Genomic DNA, 22652 nt, shown 5'->3' with positions numbered 1-22652 from the left:
GATAAAAGCGCAAAATTTAAGCGAGAGTGTTTAATAATAGCCATAGGCCTATTCGTTTTCAGCTGAACCTCTTGCACGGTTCATCTTTCCTCTTTTCCTTTTCCCGTTGGAGAGAAAAAGAGGAAAGATGGGCCGTGCAAGAAGTTTACGTAAAAACTAGGCCTTTTATATCTTTTTTACTTCACTGCACTGGTGCAGCACTGTAGCCAGTTCAACAATAGAAAAAAAAAAACAGATCCCTAGAATGCGCGTTACTATACAATAGCAGCCAGGTTCAGCGAATCAAAACAAATAACACGGGATGAGAGATCGAGATGAGAGAAGTTTCTCTCTCATTGAAAGTTTTAATTTTATTAAAATTTGTTTTCAATTTAATAACAGTTATACAATGGTGAAATACTGCTGCATTTGCAAGGACAAGTGGACAACGGAAAAGGACATATCATTTTTTAGGTAATCAAATTTTCTGAAATGTGCAAACGTAACCTCCGATAGTTTCTTTAAATGTCAGATTTATTAATTCTGTATTTTATATACTTAATTTTAGCTTTCCAAAATCGGAAGATATGTTAAAGGAATGGCTGCGTGTTATACCAACAGTGAAGGAATATCGATCACATTTACGAGTGTGCAACGCTCATTTTCATGAATCGGAATATCGTCGGGTCAGTAACAAGCTTATATTAAACAAAAATGCAATTCCAAGCATTTCTCCACAATCTGTGGACATCACCAGTCCAGATAACTCGACAGTAGAAAATACAGACAGTACATCTGTCTTTAGGAATGAAAGTACTTCGTCGTTTTTGTCTCCAGAGATTATAGATACAGAGGACTTGTCATGTACACCGCTGGAAAAGGAAAGAAAGAAGGAAGAAGGAGTACAAGCATCTCCCGATGTCAAGGTAAATTTATTCGTTGACGTTTACTTTATATTAATTTTTTTACCTGTTTAATAACTTTTGTATCGTATTTAAATTAGAATGTAGAAACGCAGATATCTCCGCGACGACTTCAACCGAGTATTCGGGAACGAGAATTAATGCACGAAAATCAAAGTCTGAAGAAGAAATTGCGCCGAAGAGATATAAAACTTTTAAATCTAACATCTGTGTTGAAGCGTTTAAAAAGTGGGGAAAAAAGAAAGAAGGAAGAAGAGGTACAGGCATCTCCTGATGTTAAGGTAAATTTATTTGTCAACTTTTACTTTATCTATATATTTTTTTTTATCTGTTCAATAATCTTTGGATCATATTTAAATTTATAGAATGTAGCAACACAGATATCTTTTACGACCACTCCAACTAAGTATTCGGGGATGAACATTATTGCGTGTAAATCAAATTCTGAAGAAGAGATTGTGTACCGAAGAGATATAAAATTTACTCAAACATGACAGATATGTTAAAGCGTTTAAAAAATACGGAAGCCTAAAATATATCAAAACCAATAATATTGGCTGCTACACGCCACCGTTATACCTCAATATTTATTGATAATAAATTTTACCAAGGTATTTTTAATTCGTTTTTTAATCAGATTTAATAAGATATTCATAGATTTAATTATTATTTTTTCAATAAGGTTAATTAAGTATTTTTTTGACTTACAGGATCCTTTGTCTAATCGTCTAATGTATAATTGAAGAATAAAAATTTATATATTGCATGATAAAAAATGTATTCGTACAAATTAATCCGTTATTATTTAATTGTTTCTCTAATAGTTTTGTCTGAGAGGAGAATTACATAATCTTAACAATTCAAGAATTGACTTTAATGAATTAAAACAATTTTGCAATTTAATAAGTTTACTTCGTTTTCTTTATATTTATAAAATTATACAATTTCAATGATCTCATAATATAAAAAATTGGAACGAAATAAAATTTAAAGTTAATTTCCATAAATTCTTTTCCGATCAAAACGAAGATAAACTTTATTTCTCGATTATCCTTATCACTGACATACCATGGACATTCATATGGAGTTTGAAAAAAATTTATTGTAGTAAAAAAAAATTTAATCGTATTATTTTGAAAACGTCTCGACATTTAATATTAATCAGAGATATGATTTTTTGAACGTGCTGGATGGCGTCGCGTATCTTTATTAATTATCTTTGTCGTATTGCCAGCGCAACTGGGACTCGGAAGTCATCAAGGCACATTACCCATTGGGAACATTCGTGAACGCGGCTACGTAGTTCGGGATGCACTCTTTCGTGAACACTGGGGCGCTAACGAACGGATTCCCTTCCCGAGTGTCGGTGCCAGTGGTCGCTACGATCGCGATCATCTGATCGGTTGTCATCGCTGTCAGAACTCCCTGCTGTCCCGGTGGCCCCGGCTGTTTCCGTGCGTCGCATCTGTTCGACAGGATCGGGATCGGGGATAGTGCCCGATAGCATGCCGATGGTGGAACAGTAATGATCGGGAGAGACGTGCGCTCTTGATTGTCGTGGCTTCGCTTGGCTCCAAGATGCGCGGGAGGAGATAGTATCAGTGAGAATGAACAGGAACATGAATTCACCGTCGAAGCTCACGGAGTTCGCTCCGTTGAGCCCCGAGGAGAGCCAACCTGTCGTAGCGTCGCTCTTCTCCAAGTTCTTCAGCTTCACCAGGAGTTAGTATCCAGACGTTATTTAGCCTACGTATACATGCATAGTTTATCAGCGCGTTATCACCATATTAAATAGATATTAATGTATGTTATTGTAATAAAATATTGCAATTTTATTGCGGTGTTTTCTTAAGGCTTGATAAGCCGATGACATAATGACAAAATAATAGTCTCTCTTATACCCAGTAAATAATTTCTGATTGTTGCGATCAATGTTTAGATAGCGCTAACGATTCCACGGTGTCTTCCAACAACGACGAGCGCAGCTCTTCAGACTCAGAGTCCTGGAAGCAGTCGGAGAGCACGGAACAAACCCCGGACGACGATAGTAGCAGTATAATAAATTTCCCATTAGATACTAGCGAGGGCCGTAGCTTACCAAACGTTCTAAAGCGCATCAGCAATATTGTAGCGTTAAAAAGCAATGTAAGTTTCAAAGATACCCTCACATTGCACAAGTGCTTTACATGAGATTTCTTAGAATGAAAATTATTCGTATTGTCGCAGAATCTACGTTCGTACAAGGATTCTCACTTAAGGAGCTTCTGGATGCCGGATAGCGTGAGCAAACAGTGTTACGAGTGCGGCGAAAGATTTACGACGTTTCGACGAAAGCACCACTGTCGCGTGTGCGGGCAAATTTTCTGTGCCAAGTGCTGTTCCGATCAAATACCGGGGAAAATCATGGGATGCACCGGTATTATAAATATATATTTATCGGAATGCACGCGCGTGTGTATGTATGTGTGTAATTTTTTACATTACTTGTTTCTTTTCATATGTTTTTCAGGAAATCTCAGAGTTTGTACATATTGCTGTAAAGTAGTTCTTTCCTACTTGCAATCATCGGACATGAGGAGCGACTTATCGGCGGATTTGAAAGCCCTGCAGGAGGATCTTCAAGTGAAGTACGGAAATGATTCGCCGCTATTAGCACGGAAACACGCTAACGAAACCATGGGCGACGAAACGTCGATATGCCGGAAGCCGAGCGTAGGATACATGGAAGAAAATTACGCGACTGGACCGTACGAGAATTAATCTACATATATACCTATCTATCTATATATATTTTTTTATGACTTACATGTGTGTGTTTTACAGATCGAGCGGCAGCTATTTAACATCGCAGGAACGCTCACTTGTGTTACAAAATTCGGCTTCTTTAAGGATGATCTGGGAAGAATTGTTCCGCTCTAGTCAGGCTATTCAACTGCAAACGCACAGAATTCGATTGAAGAGCTATTACAATTGTTTTTTGGCGAACGAATTAGTGAATTGGATGATAGTTCAGAATAAAGCGGCCACTCGGTACATGCCCCAATCCGGAAAAATTAGATTGCTATTTCTAATCGCGTTAATTGGAATTAAGATTGTGACTCACGTTTTTTTTTTAGTGTGCAGGCGACTGCGATAGGCCAAGCCTTACTAGAAGCGGGTTTCATTGAATCGGTTGTTCCTGATTACGTATTCAGCGATTCGGCGATCGTATTTAGACCGGTACCGTTATCCTCTTTGCAAAACATAGATCTATTAACGGAAAAGCGGACGACATGCGATGCGCAAGAGCCAGCCTGGGTAAAAACTATTCCTCAACATGACTCGGCTACGGGTAATACGACAAATTGAGATTTTCGACGACGAGACAAGCAATTGCTCAACGATGTTCGATTTGCTTACAGATTCTGAAAGCGAAACTAGACCGATGAGCTCGCACTCGCAAACCTTTGGTCGTTTGCCGTCGTCTAGTTCGAGCTTTTATTTAGATTTAAATCTGGAGGCATCCACTGTCACGTTAAAGAGACCTACCTCGGAGGATTTAACCGCGATTTCCGTCGATAGTAGCGACGGAATAATCGAGCAGAAGGAAATTAATCTTAAATCGCATGACTGCAATCTCAAGATATGCGACGACCTTTTAAGCGACACGCTTCAAGTGCACGAATTCAAGGAGAAAAACGGTTGGCACAGAGCGACTAATCTGAGAACAGCATTTGGCGAATTAAGCGCGTACGAGTGTTTAACGTAAGTTTTTTTTTCGATATTTCGTAGTTAATTATAATGGTAGTAGGATAGGAAAGTAAATGACATTTGCTTATACTTTACAGATCTGCGTACAAAGCGCATGAAGATTCTCTCATTAAACAACTTCTTAGCAAAGAAGGCTTGTCGCAAACATGGTCGAATACGATTCTGTCTATCGCGCATCAGATAATCGATCAAGTTAGACCGGATCTGAACCATGACGCAGATAATTTGGATATTCGACAATACGTACAATTCAAGAAATGTCCCGGTGATAGCAGAGATGACTGCGAGATCGTATCTGGCATAATTTGTAGCAAAAATATCGCTCATCGCGGTATGAACGCCATGATCGCTCATCCGAAAATCTTATTGTTGCAATGCGGACTGATGTATCAGCGCGTAGAGGGCAAACTGATAAGCCTAGAGCCTGTAATGATGCAGGTACATTATAAACTTTTACTATCTTCACTTATTTAATCTTAATATTTATATTATTTTTAAAGATAACGCTGTAATATTTTAATTTCCTCAATAAATTTCTAGGAGAGTGAGTATCTGGGGCACACAGTGGCGAGAATCACCGCTCTGGGTCCGGATGTAGTACTAGTACATCGATCCGTAGCCAGATTAGCTCAGGATAGACTAAGGGAATGCGGTGTGACATTGGTGCTAAATGTGAAACTTAGTGTACTGAAGAGAGTCGCGCGATGCACAGGCGCTAGTATTGTTAACACTATAGACGCGCACATAAGCGCAAGATATATGCTTGGCACGTGCAAGAAATTTTATTTAAGAAATTTTCCAGATGAGCGAAGTAAGTATAATTATATATATGTATATAATTATACATATTTCATGACTTTAATTCACTTTTCTTTTGTCTCTCTCTTTCAGGAGGTGTCAAGACACTGATGTATTTTGAAGGCTGTGCAAATCCGCATTTAGGCGCGACGATTGTATTGCGAGGCGGATCACAATTCGAATTAAAGAAGGTGAAAAACGTCACATCGATGATGATCTTCGCGGCTTACTCGTGGCGTCTCGAAAAGTCATTCCTCATGGATGAATTCGCTAAACCGCCATCACCTAAGGACAATTCATTTCTGGATGAAACGTCTCAAAAGGATTCTTCGAATGGCGAGGAGACCGAGAAACTCGAAAACTGCGTTATCGATGAACAAACACACGCGATCGATGTGACGAAGAAATCGTCCAAGATAAATCAAAATCACGAAGGTATCCCTGACAGTGAGCAGAAGGTACAGAATGTTCAGACAAATAATTCAAGTATATCTGCAAGGAATGAAAATGACTCTGAGAATATTTTAAATGCAAATTCTCTAAAAGAAGTATCGTCGATGTTATCAGAAGATCCCTATGACACCTTAAAGTTATTTAAAGCAAAATTAAAACCATCTCTGCACGATTCGAAGGATACCGCGCCAATATCTGGCGAAAACGACACAGTTCCACATAACGATGATAAATCTAAGGACTTGGTAGTAAATACCTCGGGCCTTGATCCCGATGTTACGGAAGTATGTGATAACTCCATGAAATTATTCGCGAACAAAGAGACGTACGTCGAGCGAAAGACCGACGAACTCGTCGACAAAGCGAAATTGAAAGACAGAATATCCTCCGAAGAGAAGCGTATCTACGGGGAGTCCATAAGCGATCGAAGTGATCCGTTGCATCAATATCTAAACGAGGATGACGAGGATGTGTTCAATCGTACGAGTCCGAGTGGTCAACGTCTGAGCGTGTGCGTCGCTGATTTTCCACTGTTAAACAAATTTAAGAAGGCGCTCGAGGACACGGTGCTGAGCGTGTCGCCGTATTTAAAATTTTCAATACCTTATCTGGAGACCGAAATCGGGAGGAATTGCGTGCTGAGGAGCTTCTTCCCGCGCGATATCTATTACTCGGCGCAATTTCTCGACAAGGTCAAGGAGACTCGGGCGAACAGCGTGACTGTGAGCGAGCAGTTTGATAATCGCGACTGGATGAACATCAAGTTGAAGCCGCAGCATCCGTTCGTCCAGGCTCGTCTGACCACGGACGTAGACGGTCGCGAGGTGCAGAGCCTTCTGGCGAATTTCCGCGCGTGTGGCAACAGAATTCATCCGACGCATAACGTATTGCTGGACAGAATGCAGCAATCACCGGCGTCATTTGAGAGCGGCGAGCAGCAGATGCCTTCCTGGCCGGATTGTTTGGATCCCAGCAGCCACCAACGCCTCTCCGTTCTGTTCTGCAGCTTCTCGCACACCGGCAACGACACCCCGGCGTTCTGCGTGAATCCCTGGGTTGTAAACATGACGATGTACGGCCAGAACGACATCGCGCTCGGCCGCTTTCTGGAACGTTATTGCTTGACGATGGAATACAGGTGTCCGGCGCAAGATTGCCGCGCGCAAATCGCTCAGCACGTTAGGCGCTTCGCGCACGACGGCGGCTGTGTGCACATCACCCTGAGCGAGATGAGCTGCGAGCCGTTCGTGCAGGAGGACACCGATCAGATCCTGATGTGGAGCAAATGCGTCAAGTGTAAGAGCGTGTCGCCGGTGGTGCCGATGTCAGGCGACACGTGGTGCCTGTCGTTCGCCAAGTATCTCGAGCTACGTTTCTACGGTGGTGTCTACACGAAACGCGGTATGGACGCGTGTCAGCATTCCCTGCACCACGATCACTATCAATATTTCACGCGCAAGAACATGCTGGCTGTGTTCAAGTTCACCAAGATCTCGCAGTGGGAGATCTCCCTGCCGCCGCCGTTAATCAACATCATCTACGATCCGAAGCAGCACGCGAACGTGATCGAGGAGATGAAGAGCGTGACGTTGAAGGGCGACGAGGTATTCACGGCGATACGAGAAAAGCTGACGAGTCTGCAGACCGACTTGGAAGTCCTGAACCTCGCCAAGCAGCAACTGGCTAAGGATCAGCAGTACTTCAAGAACAAGATTGAAGAAATCCAATTAAAGCTAACGTCACCAACACTGGAAAATAAGAAGCTGGAAGGTAAGACGTCTGAGAGACAAGTGCAAGGGCTGATGTTCAGAATCGAGGATGGCATCGTGATACTCAAACGGCTCATTGCGGAGGCTGTATTCGCGTGGAACAACAAATTGTCGGAGATGTCGGTCAAGAAGAAGGACGAACGGCCACGTCGATTCACCGAACGATCCATGACGGTCGGCAGCAACAGCATAGTCGAGACCGACGGATACATAACTGAGGACACCGCGTCGGAGTCGCAGGTCGAGGACCTGAGTCCCATGTCGGCCGATTACAACGCTATCGACGCGATCGCGGTGGCGCAGAGTGACATCCAAGCGTCCGAGCTGATCGAGAATTCTGACAATGAGCCTCTGGAACCGGCCGGTAATCCCGACGATGTCGTCAACGTTCCGGGCTCGCCGAAGATGCATCAGAGATCGCATTCCGACGTTTTGCCGCTATCCTCCGACGACGTTCAGGATAAGAAGAAGAAGAAGAAGACGATCCTGTCGCAATTGCTACCGTCCGTTTCCGTCAACCATACAATATCGAATCCCTTGGGGCCTTTAGAGCACTACCTGCTGCCTCTCGGGTATGTCGCATGATTTGTAATCTCAATCTTGTGGTATTCCACTGTACGGTGGTGGACACTGTGAAATAAATGTATATAAAATTCACACTTCTTTTGCAGATCCGTGGTACCCATAGTGGTCTACGAATCCGAGCTCTCGTCCATAATTGCGTACGCCCTGGACTCGCACGACTACAAACACGCGTTGCAGGAGCTCTTACGTACAGCGAAGGGACCAGAATTAAATCCCAGTCCGTTAAGCAAACGTAAGTTTCCCGAGGGTAGGGACAGTTCCCTCGACAGTTCCCTGGCGCAATCGGGCGAGTTCAAGCGGCCGTCCGTGCTGTCTTTCTTCCGAGGCAACAGTCCCAATCCAGCCAGCAGTCCCATTGAATCCGACAAGAATGTGTCAAGCGCGGAAACGAGCGGTGGTGGTGGCGCCGTCGCTCCTGACGTCGACGACGATAAGAAAGCGACCAAGCAGCAGAATTATATCGAGGTGCAATTCAACGATGCCACGACCAATTTCTTCTGCAGGATATACTTTGCCGCGCAGTTCGCCGCGCTGAGGGAGAACGTTCTACCCTGCGGCGAGGACGGTTTCACGAGGAGCCTAAGTCGGACCGTGCAGTGGACGGCGAGAGGCGGAAAGAGCGGCAGTGCCTTCTGCAAGAGCAGAGGTACGATGTCGTATGCTTCATTTAACAAGCCATCCTACAAACCGCATTAAACTTGCATTCACTATAATTAATCTGCACAATAAGATAAAAGAGAAATATACATTCTACAAAAAAAGGTCTTTGATCTTTAATCGTTTCGATTACAGCACATTATCGAGATAATTTTCTTTGCAGATGATAGATTCATCATAAAAGAGATGTCTCGACTTGACATGCAGATCTTCCTCGACTTTGCGCCCAACTATTTCGCCTACATGGAAAGGTGTCAGCAAACTAAGCAACCGACATTGCTAGGCAAGATAGTCGGTGTGTACAGAGTGTCGTTCAAAAACAATACGACCAACGCAGCGCTTCGTACCAGCGTGTTAGTGATGGAGAATCTCTTTTATAATCGAATCATTACTGACAAATTCGACCTGAAGGGATCCGTGCGGAATCGGCTGGTGAATCCGGACGACACGTGCCACGAGGGTGAACTGGTCTTACTGGATGAGAATTTGTTAAACAGTATGTATTCTCTAAGTATCTGTGAATAAGTATTATTCGTAAAATTAACGATAGCATTCGCATTTCAGTGAGCTGTGACTCTCCTCTGTATATACGATCCCATTCCAAGGCAGTATTAAATCGAGCCATCGAACAAGACACCAAGTTCTTAGCCGATAACTCGGTAATGGACTATTCGTTGTTAGTAGGCTTGGAACCGAGCTCCGACGAACTCGTACTCGGTATAATAGGTAAGAATGACTACGTATATTATTGTCTTTTCGTCGACTGGCATCGATCTCACTCGTTATCTCTCGCAATTCACGTAGATTACATAAGGACGTTCACGTGGGACAAAAAGCTGGAAACAATGGTGAAGAAATCCGGTATATTGGGTGGCCAAGGTAAATTGCCGACCATAATATCGCCGGAGGAATACCGCGCTAGGTTTATAGCCGCGATGCATCGCTACTTCCTGCCGGTGCCAGACAGATGGTCGGGTCTAGGAAAAAGCGTTGAGATACCACCGCAGTAAATACAACTTACAAAAGGCAAAAATACGAACGCGATTTTACATACGGCAATTTTAATATATAATCGATGTAAATTTTTTACGCGCATTGGCAAAAATACGAGCGCGTCGCGTACGTTCGTCGTGTATTTGTATATTTTATACCGTGATAACATACTCGAAAAATATCATTGGAAAGTGATATTAATAGTTACCAGTTTTTTAAGTAACTTATTAATTGCTACATTACGTATTTTAAACTTCTCGTACGGAAGTAACTTCTACGGCTGCTTAAGAAATTACGTGTACATGTACATATCTTACATCGTATGCATTAAGCAAATGTACATAGTAGTCATTTTATAGTATACTTTAAAAGCAACTGCTCGTTCTCAAACTTTCTCAAAGTACAAAGGTAGCAATGAAACTAGACCGCCAAGACTAAGAAAGAAGAGGAGGAAAAGTACCGTTATCAATATTTTATTTAATTTTTCAAAATTATGTACATGACCATTATCTGTCTTTGTAATAGTCAAATAAACAATAATCATAATTTCAACATAGTAAAACATTCTCGTTCCTCGTCGATAGTTTTATATCATCTTTGAATACAGCCTAGACAGTACACAAACGTAAGGAAGATATTAAAGCGTGTACCTTATTGGAAAAAATATCTCGTACCTTCACAAAGTACTTTTTTTTTCTTACGACTAAATATCTACTATTATTTACATAAACCCATTAACAAAGTTATACGACGCCTGGATGCTATTGCATGAAAGTTAAATTATCAAATTAAGCTTGAACCTAAAAATTTTTTATTATGATCGAGACTATCTATTATATAACTACAAATAAAAGGATCGAATACACCGTATTGCGTGTCTGTAAAGACATTTTTCTGTCTGATATATCGAGAGATTATAAAGAATAAAGAATTCTCTGTTAGTTTTACGTTAAGGATCCTATCACCGCACTACCACGTATTGAATTGTAACATTAACAGCAAGAAATCATACAAATACTTTTTCTATATTGTAGAAATAGATTAGTCCTTTTACATGCACATTTGACATTGTATGATTGATAAAATATATTAAAGACGGTCTTTTCTAGGTAAATTACCTACACATCTTCATAAAGTTATAATGTTCATTTTCGTTGAAAAAGACATTATATCATATTGCATTTACTAATGCATGCAAAATAATAACAAAGCTTCCTATATGAGGAAGCAAAAAAGAAAAAGAAGCATTTTTTCGGTATATTTTTATCAATCTACAATATTTAACGCGAATATTGACATACAAAAGAACTAATTTATTTCGATAATATAGTGTAAGAAAAAAAATTTACACGATTTTTTACTTCCTATGTCATAATTCAATAAGGTTGCAGCAAAGGCATGGGAACCTCAAACGGGCTTCTAAAAAGCTGTGAAGAACTAAATTCGCTGCTACATCGAATAAATAGAGTCTTAATGGAAACAAATATGTATCTATAGTATGAATAATCGACCATGTATGTTACGAGAAATATAATGAAAGATACAGAGTTCCATATATTCGGATATTGATATACTATGATATCAGAATCAGTATTGCCAGCTGCCATACAAGAGCATTCTTTTGTGAACATCGTGAAGTCTAGTGCTGCGTAAAACCAGGCAGTAATCTCTAGTTATATTCGCGAGTAGCCGAAATAATCGAATTCAAGAATTCCTAACTGCTCGTATTCACCGGTCATACTCTGTTCACCTAAATCAATCCTTCAGACTATTATACTCTTATCACTCGCGAGATCTTCCTTGATTTTATTTTACTTACTTTTTACATAGTTATTTATTATGTAAAACAAACGCGTTACATAACTCGGGATACTCTTTTTACAAATTTTTACAAGAGTTTCATTTATTATACTTAGCCTCGTTATATTTATACCATCGAAATATCGTTTATGGAAACGGCACGCGTCGCGCGAGTAACGCGTGTGCCGTAAGCATCACTATTTTAAGACAACAGCGAAAGGATCGTAATAAAACACTCGAGTTCCATGGTTAAACGAATGTCTGCGAATCATTGTGCAGTAGCGATTTCGTCTTTCAACCTACATTGAAGATACATTTTCCCGTCATTTTCCGCGAAAAGGTGCAATAAAGTAAAAATTTTCAAGTAACCGAGGAAGCTGTACCTCGCAATTCTTTTGTACTGTGGTGTGGAAGTGATTAGCGGAAATTCACCCTCTCTAGTCTAACGGTGATGTACGGTGAATCTGAGAAACAGTCACGTGTCTATAGCATCTAAGGAGATAAGGAAGTCAGATTGGAGTGAAGAAGCCGTTCTCACAGTGCGATCATTCCAGGATTGTCGATGTCCTCGACCGTTTTGGACCTACGAGATGGTCCCGACATGTCAGAGAAAAAAAAAACGAAGAAGGCTCTTCGATATGGATTTTCATCTCTTCTTCCTCACTCGCGTTTCGTACCGGCCATACATATACACATATACATATAGCGGACTACTCGACCCTATTCTATGTATTAGATGTCTTGAGGAAGCCGAGAAGGAAATCGAAATACGTGTTACACACTCTCTCTCTCTCTCAGGCATTATCGGGGAAATCAATACTCGGGACTTATTCGCGCGTTCGCACGTAACACAATATGTACGTCGCTTATTGTGCGTGAATAACGTAACGATTCAATAGCAATCCAGTTCCAATCTGTAGAAGGTATCTCGTGTAGTTGCTGCGATCTTATTCGCGAATTTCGCGAATCATTCCTCATTCTTTTCCCGGGAAGGACGCGCTCTTTCTCAGAAGACAGGGGGGAGTTCTCCTCTTTTCCGTACATACGTTTTTTCACTTCCCGTTCCCTCTCTTTCTCACTCTTCCCTTGCTTAGAGCGCACTATTTTGTTCTCCGGAAACGTTATCGCGCGCATCTACGTGACGTCTCGTGCTCGCGCATCGCCAATTAGCACAGTCATTTTTATCTCTGCGGCTCGCCCAGGCCGAATTGTGTCTGTTGGGATTGCGTCTGTTGCTGTGTCGTGTTGCCGGATGCGCTACACCGGCCGCCGGCGGCGTGATGCTGCACGATGCTCGCCATCGGTGTCGAATTCGCCTGAAATCCATTCTGGCTCGGCGACATTCCTGCAACACGTTAAGCAAAACGATCTCTGAATGTCATAAATCAGCTTTACGACGGCTCTGTGATGATTGAGCACTTTTCTGTTAATTACATAACATATAAATATAATATTAGTTTATCTTAATATTTCAGCGATATTTTACCGATGACATTTTCGGAAGAGGTATTGTCAAAATCCGTAAATAAAAAATGTTACGTAATGCTACGTAATCGATAACAAGCCAGTGCAAAGCCCCGTTAAATCAATTGTATCATATTTTTATCTATAATTTGATACGCCGTGTAAAACGAAAAACATTTGAAAAATTGAGCTAAAGTACTAATGGAGAATACATATGGAAAATAACGCTCAAATATGCAGCGTGTATAAAATTATAAATAGAATTCTGTTCTGAAACTTCACGCGAATAACAGCCCGTTTAAAATAGACTCACAAGATAGTTTATATGACATTGTTTTTAATTACTGACATATTAGAGTTACAGTTGCCATAATTAATAACTTACCCGATGGAGTTTTTTCACCTGCAGACATTTTGGAAAACGCCAGCAACGTGTCCGGGAAATTCGGCGGAGTGGCTGGCGTGTTGCACGGTGTTATCTGCAAATAAAAAAATAGCTGTCTCTTTACAAATGTTTAAAATTATTATCGATGAAAATTCAATTATGTGGAATAAATTTCTTTCGTTAAAAGTGTATTTTATATTTATTTTATATATTTATAGAAAATAAGAAAACTAAATTTTATAATTATATATAATTATAGATAATTTTAAATTATCTAAACAAAACTTACATGAAAATCTAAGAATCTTAAATCTAAAAAAGATCTATGTGTTTTAACACTAAAAATGTAAGTCTTTTTACATATATTTAATATTCGTAAAATAAAAATAAAATCTTGGAAGAAATAATTTCGAAAAAAGTTCCCTAAAAATTTCCGATTGTTTAAGTTTCTTCAAACAGCAAGTTCTATAAGTCAAGACTATCTCAAGTAGAATAGTGCAAAACATTTATTCTATAAATTGGAAATATAGATAGAAACTGACGTAGAGCAAGCGTGTGTGTGTGTGTATTTTCGACTGGAAAGGCTAGACCAAACAAGAAATCTATCTATCGACATAAAAGACCATTAGCTAACAGGGTTGTTGAACCTTCCGCTCCTGCATGTGACGACGGTCAGGTACACGGATACGATGGCCAAACAATACGGGGACATGTGTATTAGCATGGCAACGACCGGCTGTGATAATTCGCCGCCGATAAGCGGCTATTAAATAACCGCCATTGACGATGTTCTCTCGCAAAGTGAACCTTGTTGCCTTTGCGTTTTCAATATGTTTCGTGAATGAACTATACCCAACTGTTCCAGATAAGATTATCTCGGTTAAATGATTTCGATGACCTCAATTATGTTCAAAAATTTGAGCGACAAAATATTACAAAAGATTATTCACGAAATGCGAGATACTCTTTTCGTTTTATGTTTTTTATTCTGAATCAAATGATCTTATCTTCCGCTACAAAAATTTCTACACTTCGACTTTTTTGTATGACCCACTGTTATTTTACGAGAAGCTTGAAAGGCTGCGATATATCTAGCATTTTTATTAATATAAATCACTCGTTCGATTTATGCATAAGAAATATCGCAAAAACTAAGATAATTTGCTGAGCTAGCAACTAAGAGAGATGTTGCTCTTTATCAATTTTATAGATATCTTTTATCACGTTATAGAAAACAAAAATTTCCAGTTTTTACATTTAAAATTTTCTATGTAAATATATATCTACATATTTTATATCTATACTCTTAATTTCAATTTTAGTTTGATGTATTTAAACTAAATAATTTTAAAGCAAATACATAAACGATTATTTAAATGCAATATCTATATTATTTCTTTCTTTTGCATTAGTTGATTCATCTTATTATTCTGTGCATAAAAGCATTTACATAAAGTCATCGAAAAATGAATATTTTATATATTTTATATTCAAATATGTCAAAATAAAACACACATTATCTCGTAAACTAGTCACTTTTTAATCTAAATACCTACTTATGCAATACGAGAATCAAATTATGTATAAATATTATAATTTCATGTAAAAATATACGGCATTTCAACGTGTACCGTATAAAAAAACTAAACTTATACATTTTATTTTTTTCCCCAAAATAGTGATACTTTTATTTTAAATATTTGCTCTTGAGATAAGAAATATTTACTCAGTATTTATAGTACGTTAAAATATCGCGTAAAATAACACACCATACTTTACGTAACTATAGGCATAATATTCTTGTCCTTGGGTAGATGAAACAATATGCAAATTACAGCGAAGGAAGATAATGTGACCGGTTATGGAACAGATGCGTGAAATAAGAGGGAACCGGAAAGTGTGCGTCATGATGCACGTTTCATCCCGCCCTGCGGATGAGATTTGGCACACGACTGATCGGAATGTGCCGTCGCCGACCGAGAATAGTAAACGCTCCTACCACTAGCCGGCCGTCGTCAGCCGGTTTTCCTTGGTCTTTTGTCTCGAGAGCATCACCTTCGCTTTCATTAGATATCACAGTTAATCGAAAAGGCTGGTCTTGACATTTACTGGTGAAGCCTTCGCAACCGGTTTTTCTCGACGTGACTGCTCATTCGACTGAATTTATTGACCTGCCAATCACGGTTGTTCGAGCAATTTCCAAATAAAACATCGTTGCACCATTATCTTCATCGTTATTACGTTATTGCGTCAACCCCGGAACTACAAATTGGATCTCTCAGATCTAGCCAGATATTTACTTTGAAATGCAATCGTCTAAATTTCCTTTCTGCTCAATCATGGCTCAAGAACTATTTAAATCTTGATTTCTGTAAAATAAACATTATTTAATAAGAGATAATTTTTAATAAGGATTTTTATTATGTGGGCTGTTAATGAAAGTTGTACAGAGAACTGGATTTTATAGAAAAATAAAAAGTAAATGACAGTTTACGCAAATCTGGTCGAGTTATCAGAATAAACGTTTGGATCAAATAAACGTTTGTCAATTAGCATATCGAGAATCTGTGTGAAAGGCCGCGTCAGAATAAGACACGTTTTGTTTTGGTTGCAGAAAGGCTGGAAATAGAAATATAATCAAACTACATTCGAGTTCGCTGCACGGTCATCTTGCACAATTATGAAATTGTGCGGGATAAAGAAGCTCGCGAGAACGGGCGATTAATCAAAGAGCAGTGTAAATTATCGCGGAAGGGATGATAGTCAACCTAAGTGAAGGTCAGACACGCGCTAGAATCGATTTTCCTGTCTTATGTGTCTGCACATTAACGCGACGCGAAGAGAAGGCCGACGACGAAGATTCGTGAATTGGCTTGCCCGGCCGTGTTAGTCCGCGCTGTTCCTTGGCTCTGTGATCTTTCGCGCTCGCTGAACCTACTTTTGAATAATCAATAAGACGGGAACACACACCAGTCGCCGGCCTACGCGACTCGCTGACTGAATCCGATACTTCAACGCGACTCTGTTGTGTCACATTACGCCAGGCCGAGGAGGAGACCCGACCGCTCGGATTGTGAATCGCTGTAATCGAATCCCATCAGGAAATTAAAGAGCGAAAAGGCAAACTGAATTACTCTTCGTCAAAGACAAGTTTTTTTTTATAATATATAACATGTTAGAATAATTTTTAAATAAATTCTTGACCTTCGAAGAACTTTATAGATCTTAGAATGGATTTTAGACATTGTTGCGAGTAATCAGTTTAATTTAATTTAATAATATTAATGTAAAATATTAATAAAATTACGCACATGCGTCTACAAAACACGTTAAATTGTAGATCCTTAGCTTTTTAGAAATTTGCAGTTTCGAGATCGACAATGCTATGTAAAGAAAAGTTACAACGTCAGCTATAACGCGTTCATTAAATGTTGAGGAATTGTGAAAAATACAATCAATAATTTCTCTAAGTTTCCCAAGTGCGTAATGGAACATACGTCAGTATATTTATTAATTATTCTTGTTTTGTATTGATTGCTCGATGTGAGTCATGAAAATATAATATATAATTATAACAATGTTATTAATACACATGGAAACTCGGAAAACGCATGATACTGAAATCAATGGCAGTTATTGCGTAAGAAATAATTGACATTCGTGATCAATTAATATAGCTATAGGCTGCATTCCTTTAGATTTTATATTATAAATATAACTTTCACGTAACGAGTCCAAACTTCATCTTGCTTGTCTCCAGTGTTCGAAACCGACGACACACAACTCGCCGATGCGGAAATACTCATTTATTGCACGGAGTGCACCGATGTACGTGGTTCGCCTTTGTATGCTTTTCTCGTCAGTCACGTTAGAAGTGAACGATGCCGAAGACTTACTTGGCCGAAGTGGGTGCCGGCTCCTTGCGCGCATGAAGGTATCGCCGCCTCTTGGAAGAAAATACTGAGAGCGGTCTGTAACAGAAAAAGCACGATCGTTAGAATATGCTTGATTAAATAATGCATAAAAATAATACATAAGAAAGCATATTACATAGTATTATTTTTGCTAATATATAGTAGAGAATGTTTACTCAAATTTAAATTCTCTGAGACTTTTGATCTTTCAGACATTTTTAGACGCAATTTTAAAATAAACTTGATTATTTGAGCTTTTCAATTGTACTTTCATATATGCATATGCTCGTAAAATACAGTTAAGAACTCGTTTTAAATAACAGATATCGAGTACTAAAAAGAAATAAAAAATTTAGTTTTTTTTCAGGTACATAATAAATATCTCTCTTTTATTTCCAAGTTTAAAATAAAATGGAGCAAATGGAACTCGATACTCATTATTGGAGTAATGAAACAAACAGTTTGATTAACCATCTACAATCCTGAAGCTTAATTGTTAAAGAAGTTCTTTTCCTTTACCGATTTCGAAATCTACTCTTAAGACAGTAAGACATATTGAGATAAAGTTTTAATATACTGTTTTGCGTCACTGTCTCTAGGCGCATTAATCTTGATCGAGTACAAGGGATCGTATAGTCGTCTCTATGATTAGGAACAGCGAGCGGACGACGTAATCGGACCGAATAAGAACTCTGCCAGATGTCATTAAAATGCCCGTCGGAACGTTTCGATTCGTTTTGCAAGCCGCTTCGTCAGTATCGTCCGATGCTTTATAGCATCGATATCCGATTCCCGCGTATCGGATATAACATACGTTTGCACTTGCGAGGGAGCTACCGATAAAGATATTCGATAATTATCACGTTGTAACACGGTCCGTCAGTTATCAGCAGTTATTAATGTATTAATAATTATCTATAAGCAGCTCGCTCCGCTTCTCGACAGCCGGCAACTATTTATACCTTGCGATAACAATTTAAATAATTATACAAATGTAAGTTTATTAGAGAGCAATCGTTTCGAATCGAGGCGGCACGAGTTTAAACGCTCGTTATTACAAGGCAAACGCGTTACACAATATACCATGACATTCAACCACCGGCGTTTAATTAAAGTGCCGGGGATACTCGATACTCTCGGGTACATTGAGGGCATTAGCATAAGAATGTAATAGGCCAGCGCGGCAAGGAACACGTTTCATATTTCGGTCAGAGCGCAGCGAAAGGAATAAACGCGCAAAGGTAGATCCAATGTATGTGTGTGTGCGTGTGTGGTCTGTTCTCTTCAATATTTATTGACGTCGCAAATACAAAACAAAAATATCTAGAGGGAAGAACAGCGAGAGAGAAACATCACGGCGAGAGTAAAGCGCCGACCAGTTAAATTAATTATTTATTTTTGCAAAATTTATCGAGAAAGAGATTTGGTATACCGCAAATTGAAGAACAAATCTGATTGAATAAGTAAAATTAGCGGTTTCAGAGAATATCGCGTTAGCCGAACGAGTTACATGATCAACGCGATAAATGTTTAATTAATGACTACGATTATGGTTGTAATTACATCGCGATTACGTAAAATTAACTATCCGAATGACGTGTAATACGTGCATGCTTGATATTTACTTGATGGACGTTTGACATTTGCTTGAATATTTAAGTCAATTTTTTGTTTGTTACGTATAAGCAGTTTTTTTTAATATTACATAATTATAATTCATAGATATCCAGATGTTTTCTCTTGTGTCTAGTTGATTTATTTAAATGAGAAGGGTCGGGGGACAACGGGGGGAGGATAAAATACACGACGGGCTTTAATGAGAAGTAAATACAAAGTTCAACGACGGCTTCGGATAGCACGATTCCGCTTTAACACTCCGCACTCCAGTCGAATGGAGAAAGTTCTCAGGGAGAATTCACCGCAACATTCGCATTATTATCTATTTATCTACCTTGCGCGGCCGTTTCACCACACGGATTGAAATCGATATAACTGCTAACAAGTTTAGACATTGTAAGAAAGTAATCCCCAGCGTATCAAACAAACATTCAGGACCAATAAAGCTAACGATGAAACTTGGTTGCGAAGACCTTTCGCGATATTTTACAGAAACAGAAAACGGCAGACTTTCCCATAGATTGATCTTTTCTCTCCTCTCAATAATTGAGATATAATGCGGTACAATAATGAGACACTGTGTATATTGCACTGCACCGAGCTGACACGTACATACCGTGCCAAGACGAGACGAGACGAAGCGTGTATATAAATACACATTGCCGCATTGTTTACGTTGTGGTCAAAGACACAGAAAGATTCCTCGATCTAACTCTAATCAAGATGCACGATAGCGTGCTGCAATATTATCTATCTGCCTCCCTCCCTCTCTCTCTTTCTCTCCCTCTCTCCTATTCTTCCGTTCTTTGCTCTATCGACGAGTGTTTAAAAGTGAATTATGTACTGCTGAACGAGCGAATATGGAAATTTATTGCATAATTTATCTTGATACTCTGGCGAGTAGATGATGTAAATAATGCAAGAGATTATATTGCCATGTTTGTTCTTCTCAAAATTTTCCATTTTATTCTTCTTCTCCCTCTCTCTTTTTCCATCTCCTTTTTTCTCAGTAATATATAGATATCTGTAAACAATATTATGATGTATGATTAATTTTGGAATAAAAAGCTCTTTTTAAATTTCGTCTAAATAAAATTGTTGAATCGCGTGAAAATGGAGAAGGTGCGACAAAATATGACATTTCCGAAAAATTACAAAGTACATGAAATGCCACGAAACGCTTTTGTCTAAAACATTTTTTTACATCCTGCACGGTTTCGATAGCATTCCATTGAAATCAAATATACTGAATAAGTTTCAAAAGGGTTGTTTCAAACCCTCAATGTGTACGAAAGCATACACATATATAAAAGAATATGTATCTATTTTTAACTGTCCCTGGTCAGGAGTTTCGTGTTGTTGGACGATAAACGATTAATCTCACTCCGCAGGCTTTAGCGCAAAAAAATATTTACATATAGTTACAACTTTGTTTTTCTCATCTTTCTTCATTTTCAGAACGAACGATAAATCGCCGTAATCTAAGTAACGCAATTAATTACAAGCTATGAAATTCTTCCGGAAGAAAGATCGACGGCGTTTTTCATCCTCATCCGGCTTTAAAAAGCGGCGGCATAAATTCGCCCGCCGAATTTAATTTTCTCTACCATATGTAACGGGGAAAGTGGGATTCTATGTCAACAACGAGAGAGACTCCATTGTCCGCGGGGAAAATTACGCATAGGTGAGTCACGCTCGCGTGTCCGCCGGGCATCCGTGTGGGCCTGCCGGAGAATTCGCCGAATTCACACATACACAAGTCGGTTCCCAGTTCCTGCTTTTAACGCGCGGCGAGATGTCGGGATTGTGTAACGTCGGCCTAACAGGATCGCAGAAGACGCGTGTAAACACGGTATACCACGTGACTCGCCGCAAATAGCAATTATCGATCTCCTCCCGTCCGTCGTCCTACGTCCGTCAATTGGGATAAGATTTCGCACGCGCCGGTGCGCGAGAGAGCGGGACGACGACGACAGAGCCCGAAGAAGAAGAGGAATACCATAAAATCGCTCTCTCGGGATCCTAGACCTAGAACAATAATATTGCGCAATACTATGCCGGCGAGACCTACGACACGATACAAAACTGGCGCAATCGATACCGACACCTTGCACCGCGAACGAATTATTGATGAATCAAAATTCATTTCTCTGAATTTCTCTCGCTCGGTTCATCTGTCTCCTCTTTCCTTTCACGTTGCAGCGTTGGCGAGAAAAAAAAAGAAAAGATGAACCGAGCAGGAAGGACTCAACTAAAAAGAATAGGCGACGAAATCCCGTCGCGTAACGATGACGATCGCCCCGCGCGAATGAAAACAAACAATCCGGACGCGAGATACGAAACGAAAGGCGACGCAACGTGTCGACATCGGAGAGGACGGGTTCTCGCGCGTCCGCCGGAAGATCTAGGCGCGCGATCTTTCATCCCATTATATATTTACGGTCGCTGTTCCATGATGTAAGAACAAGATGTTGCTCACGGCGACCGCGGGGGCGGAAGGAGAGGAACCGTCCGATAAAGACGAGACGTGGCACGCGGGTTTACGACCGCTCGTCTTCGCGACGCGCGTCCGCGAGCGCGTTGCCGCATTAGCAACCAGCAACAACAACGTCGCCCCGATTTTTATGAATGAAGCGAGCGAGACGGGCCTCGGTCTCGGCCGTCGGCCACCGCGGATCGGCGCGTTCTCGCGCGAGCGAAGGCGAACTCGTCGGCGGAGTCACGCGGCGTTGAAGCGGCCGAGCGAGCGAGCGAGCCAGCGGCCATTTTCGTCGCTCAAGTCGCTTTGTTTACGTAGCAGTGTCCGAGCGAGGATGCACCGCGCATAATGCGATACACGCGTTCGAAGAGACGGCGGGGGAGGCGGGAGGGCAACGCGAGACGCGCACATTCTCGGGTCCTCTTTCCTCGTCTCCCTCGCTCTGGTTTCTACGGTCTCTCCGTCTCGTTATCGTTGCTCTCTCTTTCTCTTTCTCTCTCTCTCTCTCACCTCGAATTGCCAATGCGCCGCTTGCAGCAACTGCTTCGCCTGTTCCCTGGCACAGCCCGCGGCCAACACAAACTGATTGATCATCACCTGCTCCCGTAGTGCGTCCATTTTTTTCGTGTGTCGATCACGTTTCCGACGACGATCCGAAGGGAGAGTTGTCCCGGGGCACTCCGGGGGACGGTCGGGAGAGCGTAGGAGAGACGGGGGAGAAAGAGACAATAAGCGGGATTAATAATCTCTATGCAGACAGAAAGGAAAAGAGAACGAAAGGTAGGAAACGAACGGATGGACGTACGAGTAAACAGGTGAACGAAAGAGGGACGGAAGGAGCCGTGAGAACGTACACAACGACACCACGACCTCGTCCCGGGTTTTAATCCTCTCCGGTCTGTGCCGTCTGCGCCGTGCGCTTGCGGACGAAGCGCCTCCGTTTGCTCCGTTTCCTTTTACGCGCGAGCCGCGTGACGACGACGACGACGCACCACGGTAAACGGCGGCCGGCCCTTTGTTTTCAAAACTAAACTCATCGCAGGCGACCGCGACTGCCGCGAGAGCGCTACGGCCGCGCGGCGACGG

General features: G+C 40.7%; 2 protein-coding genes across 5 annotated transcripts; one reads left to right on the top strand and one right to left on the bottom strand.

Moving 5' to 3' along the window:
- Nucleotides 1-92: 92 nt before the first annotated feature.
- On the top strand, nt 93-10603 carry Fab1 (fab1 kinase). Of its 4 annotated transcripts, none has more exons than XM_071779258.1 (19): nt 93-453; nt 548-665; nt 817-905; nt 983-1183; nt 1268-1513; nt 2137-2624; nt 2842-3047; nt 3129-3318; nt 3412-3649; nt 3726-3932; nt 4019-4233; nt 4304-4646; nt 4730-5090; nt 5193-5463; nt 5544-8244; nt 8344-8903; nt 9078-9410; nt 9479-9640; nt 9719-10603. In XM_071779258.1, the coding sequence occupies exons 6-19, from the start codon at nt 2510-2512 to the stop codon at nt 9922-9924; spliced, it is 6108 nt and encodes a 2035-aa protein (XP_071635359.1). In that variant the 5' UTR covers nt 93-453; nt 548-665; nt 817-905; nt 983-1183; nt 1268-1513; nt 2137-2509; the 3' UTR covers nt 9925-10603. The 4 variants fall into 4 exon arrangements, with proteins under 4 accessions (XP_071635359.1, XP_071635358.1, XP_071635357.1 ...); XM_071779257.1 differs by having other exon boundaries at nt 785-905; XM_071779256.1 differs by having other exon boundaries at nt 548-905.
- Nucleotides 10365-22636, bottom strand: LOC139813659 (UBA-like domain-containing protein 2). Its single transcript, XM_071779269.1, has 4 exons — nt 22077-22636; nt 17453-17527; nt 13557-13650; nt 10365-13052 (listed from the first exon to the last, which is right to left on the bottom strand). The coding sequence occupies exons 1-4, from the start codon at nt 22182-22184 to the stop codon at nt 12889-12891; spliced, it is 441 nt and encodes a 146-aa protein (XP_071635370.1). The 5' UTR covers nt 22185-22636; the 3' UTR covers nt 10365-12888.
- Between the last annotated feature and the right edge of the window lie 16 nt (nt 22637-22652).

The sequence above is a fragment of the Temnothorax longispinosus genome, chromosome 5 (assembly GCF_030848805.1).
Source record: "Temnothorax longispinosus isolate EJ_2023e chromosome 5, Tlon_JGU_v1, whole genome shotgun sequence".
NCBI lineage: Eukaryota > Metazoa > Arthropoda > Insecta > Hymenoptera > Formicidae > Temnothorax > Temnothorax longispinosus.
Note: the sequence above shows the minus strand (reverse complement) of the source record. Positions and strands in the feature narration are given on the sequence as shown.

Coding starts and splice junctions, on each gene's coding strand:
- Fab1 (XM_071779258.1), top strand. CDS start 2,510: ATGAACAGGAACATGAATTCACCGTCGAAGCTCACGGAGTTCGCTCCG. Junction 8,904..9,077: donor TGCCTTCTGCAAGAGCAGAG/GTACGATGTCGT, acceptor TTTTCTTTGCAG/ATGATAGATTCATCATAAAA. Junction 9,411..9,478: donor GGATGAGAATTTGTTAAACA/GTATGTATTCTC, acceptor TTCGCATTTCAG/TGAGCTGTGACTCTCCTCTG.
- LOC139813659 (XM_071779269.1), bottom strand. CDS start 22,184: ATGGACGCACTACGGGAGCAGGTGATGATCAATCAGTTTGTGTTGGCC. Junction 17,528..22,076: donor CGGCGCATTGGCAATTCGAG/GTGAGAGAGAGA, acceptor TTTCTGTTACAG/ACCGCTCTCAGTATTTTCTT. Junction 13,651..17,452: donor CCGGCACCCACTTCGGCCAA/GTAAGTCTTCGG, acceptor TTTTATTTGCAG/ATAACACCGTGCAACACGCC.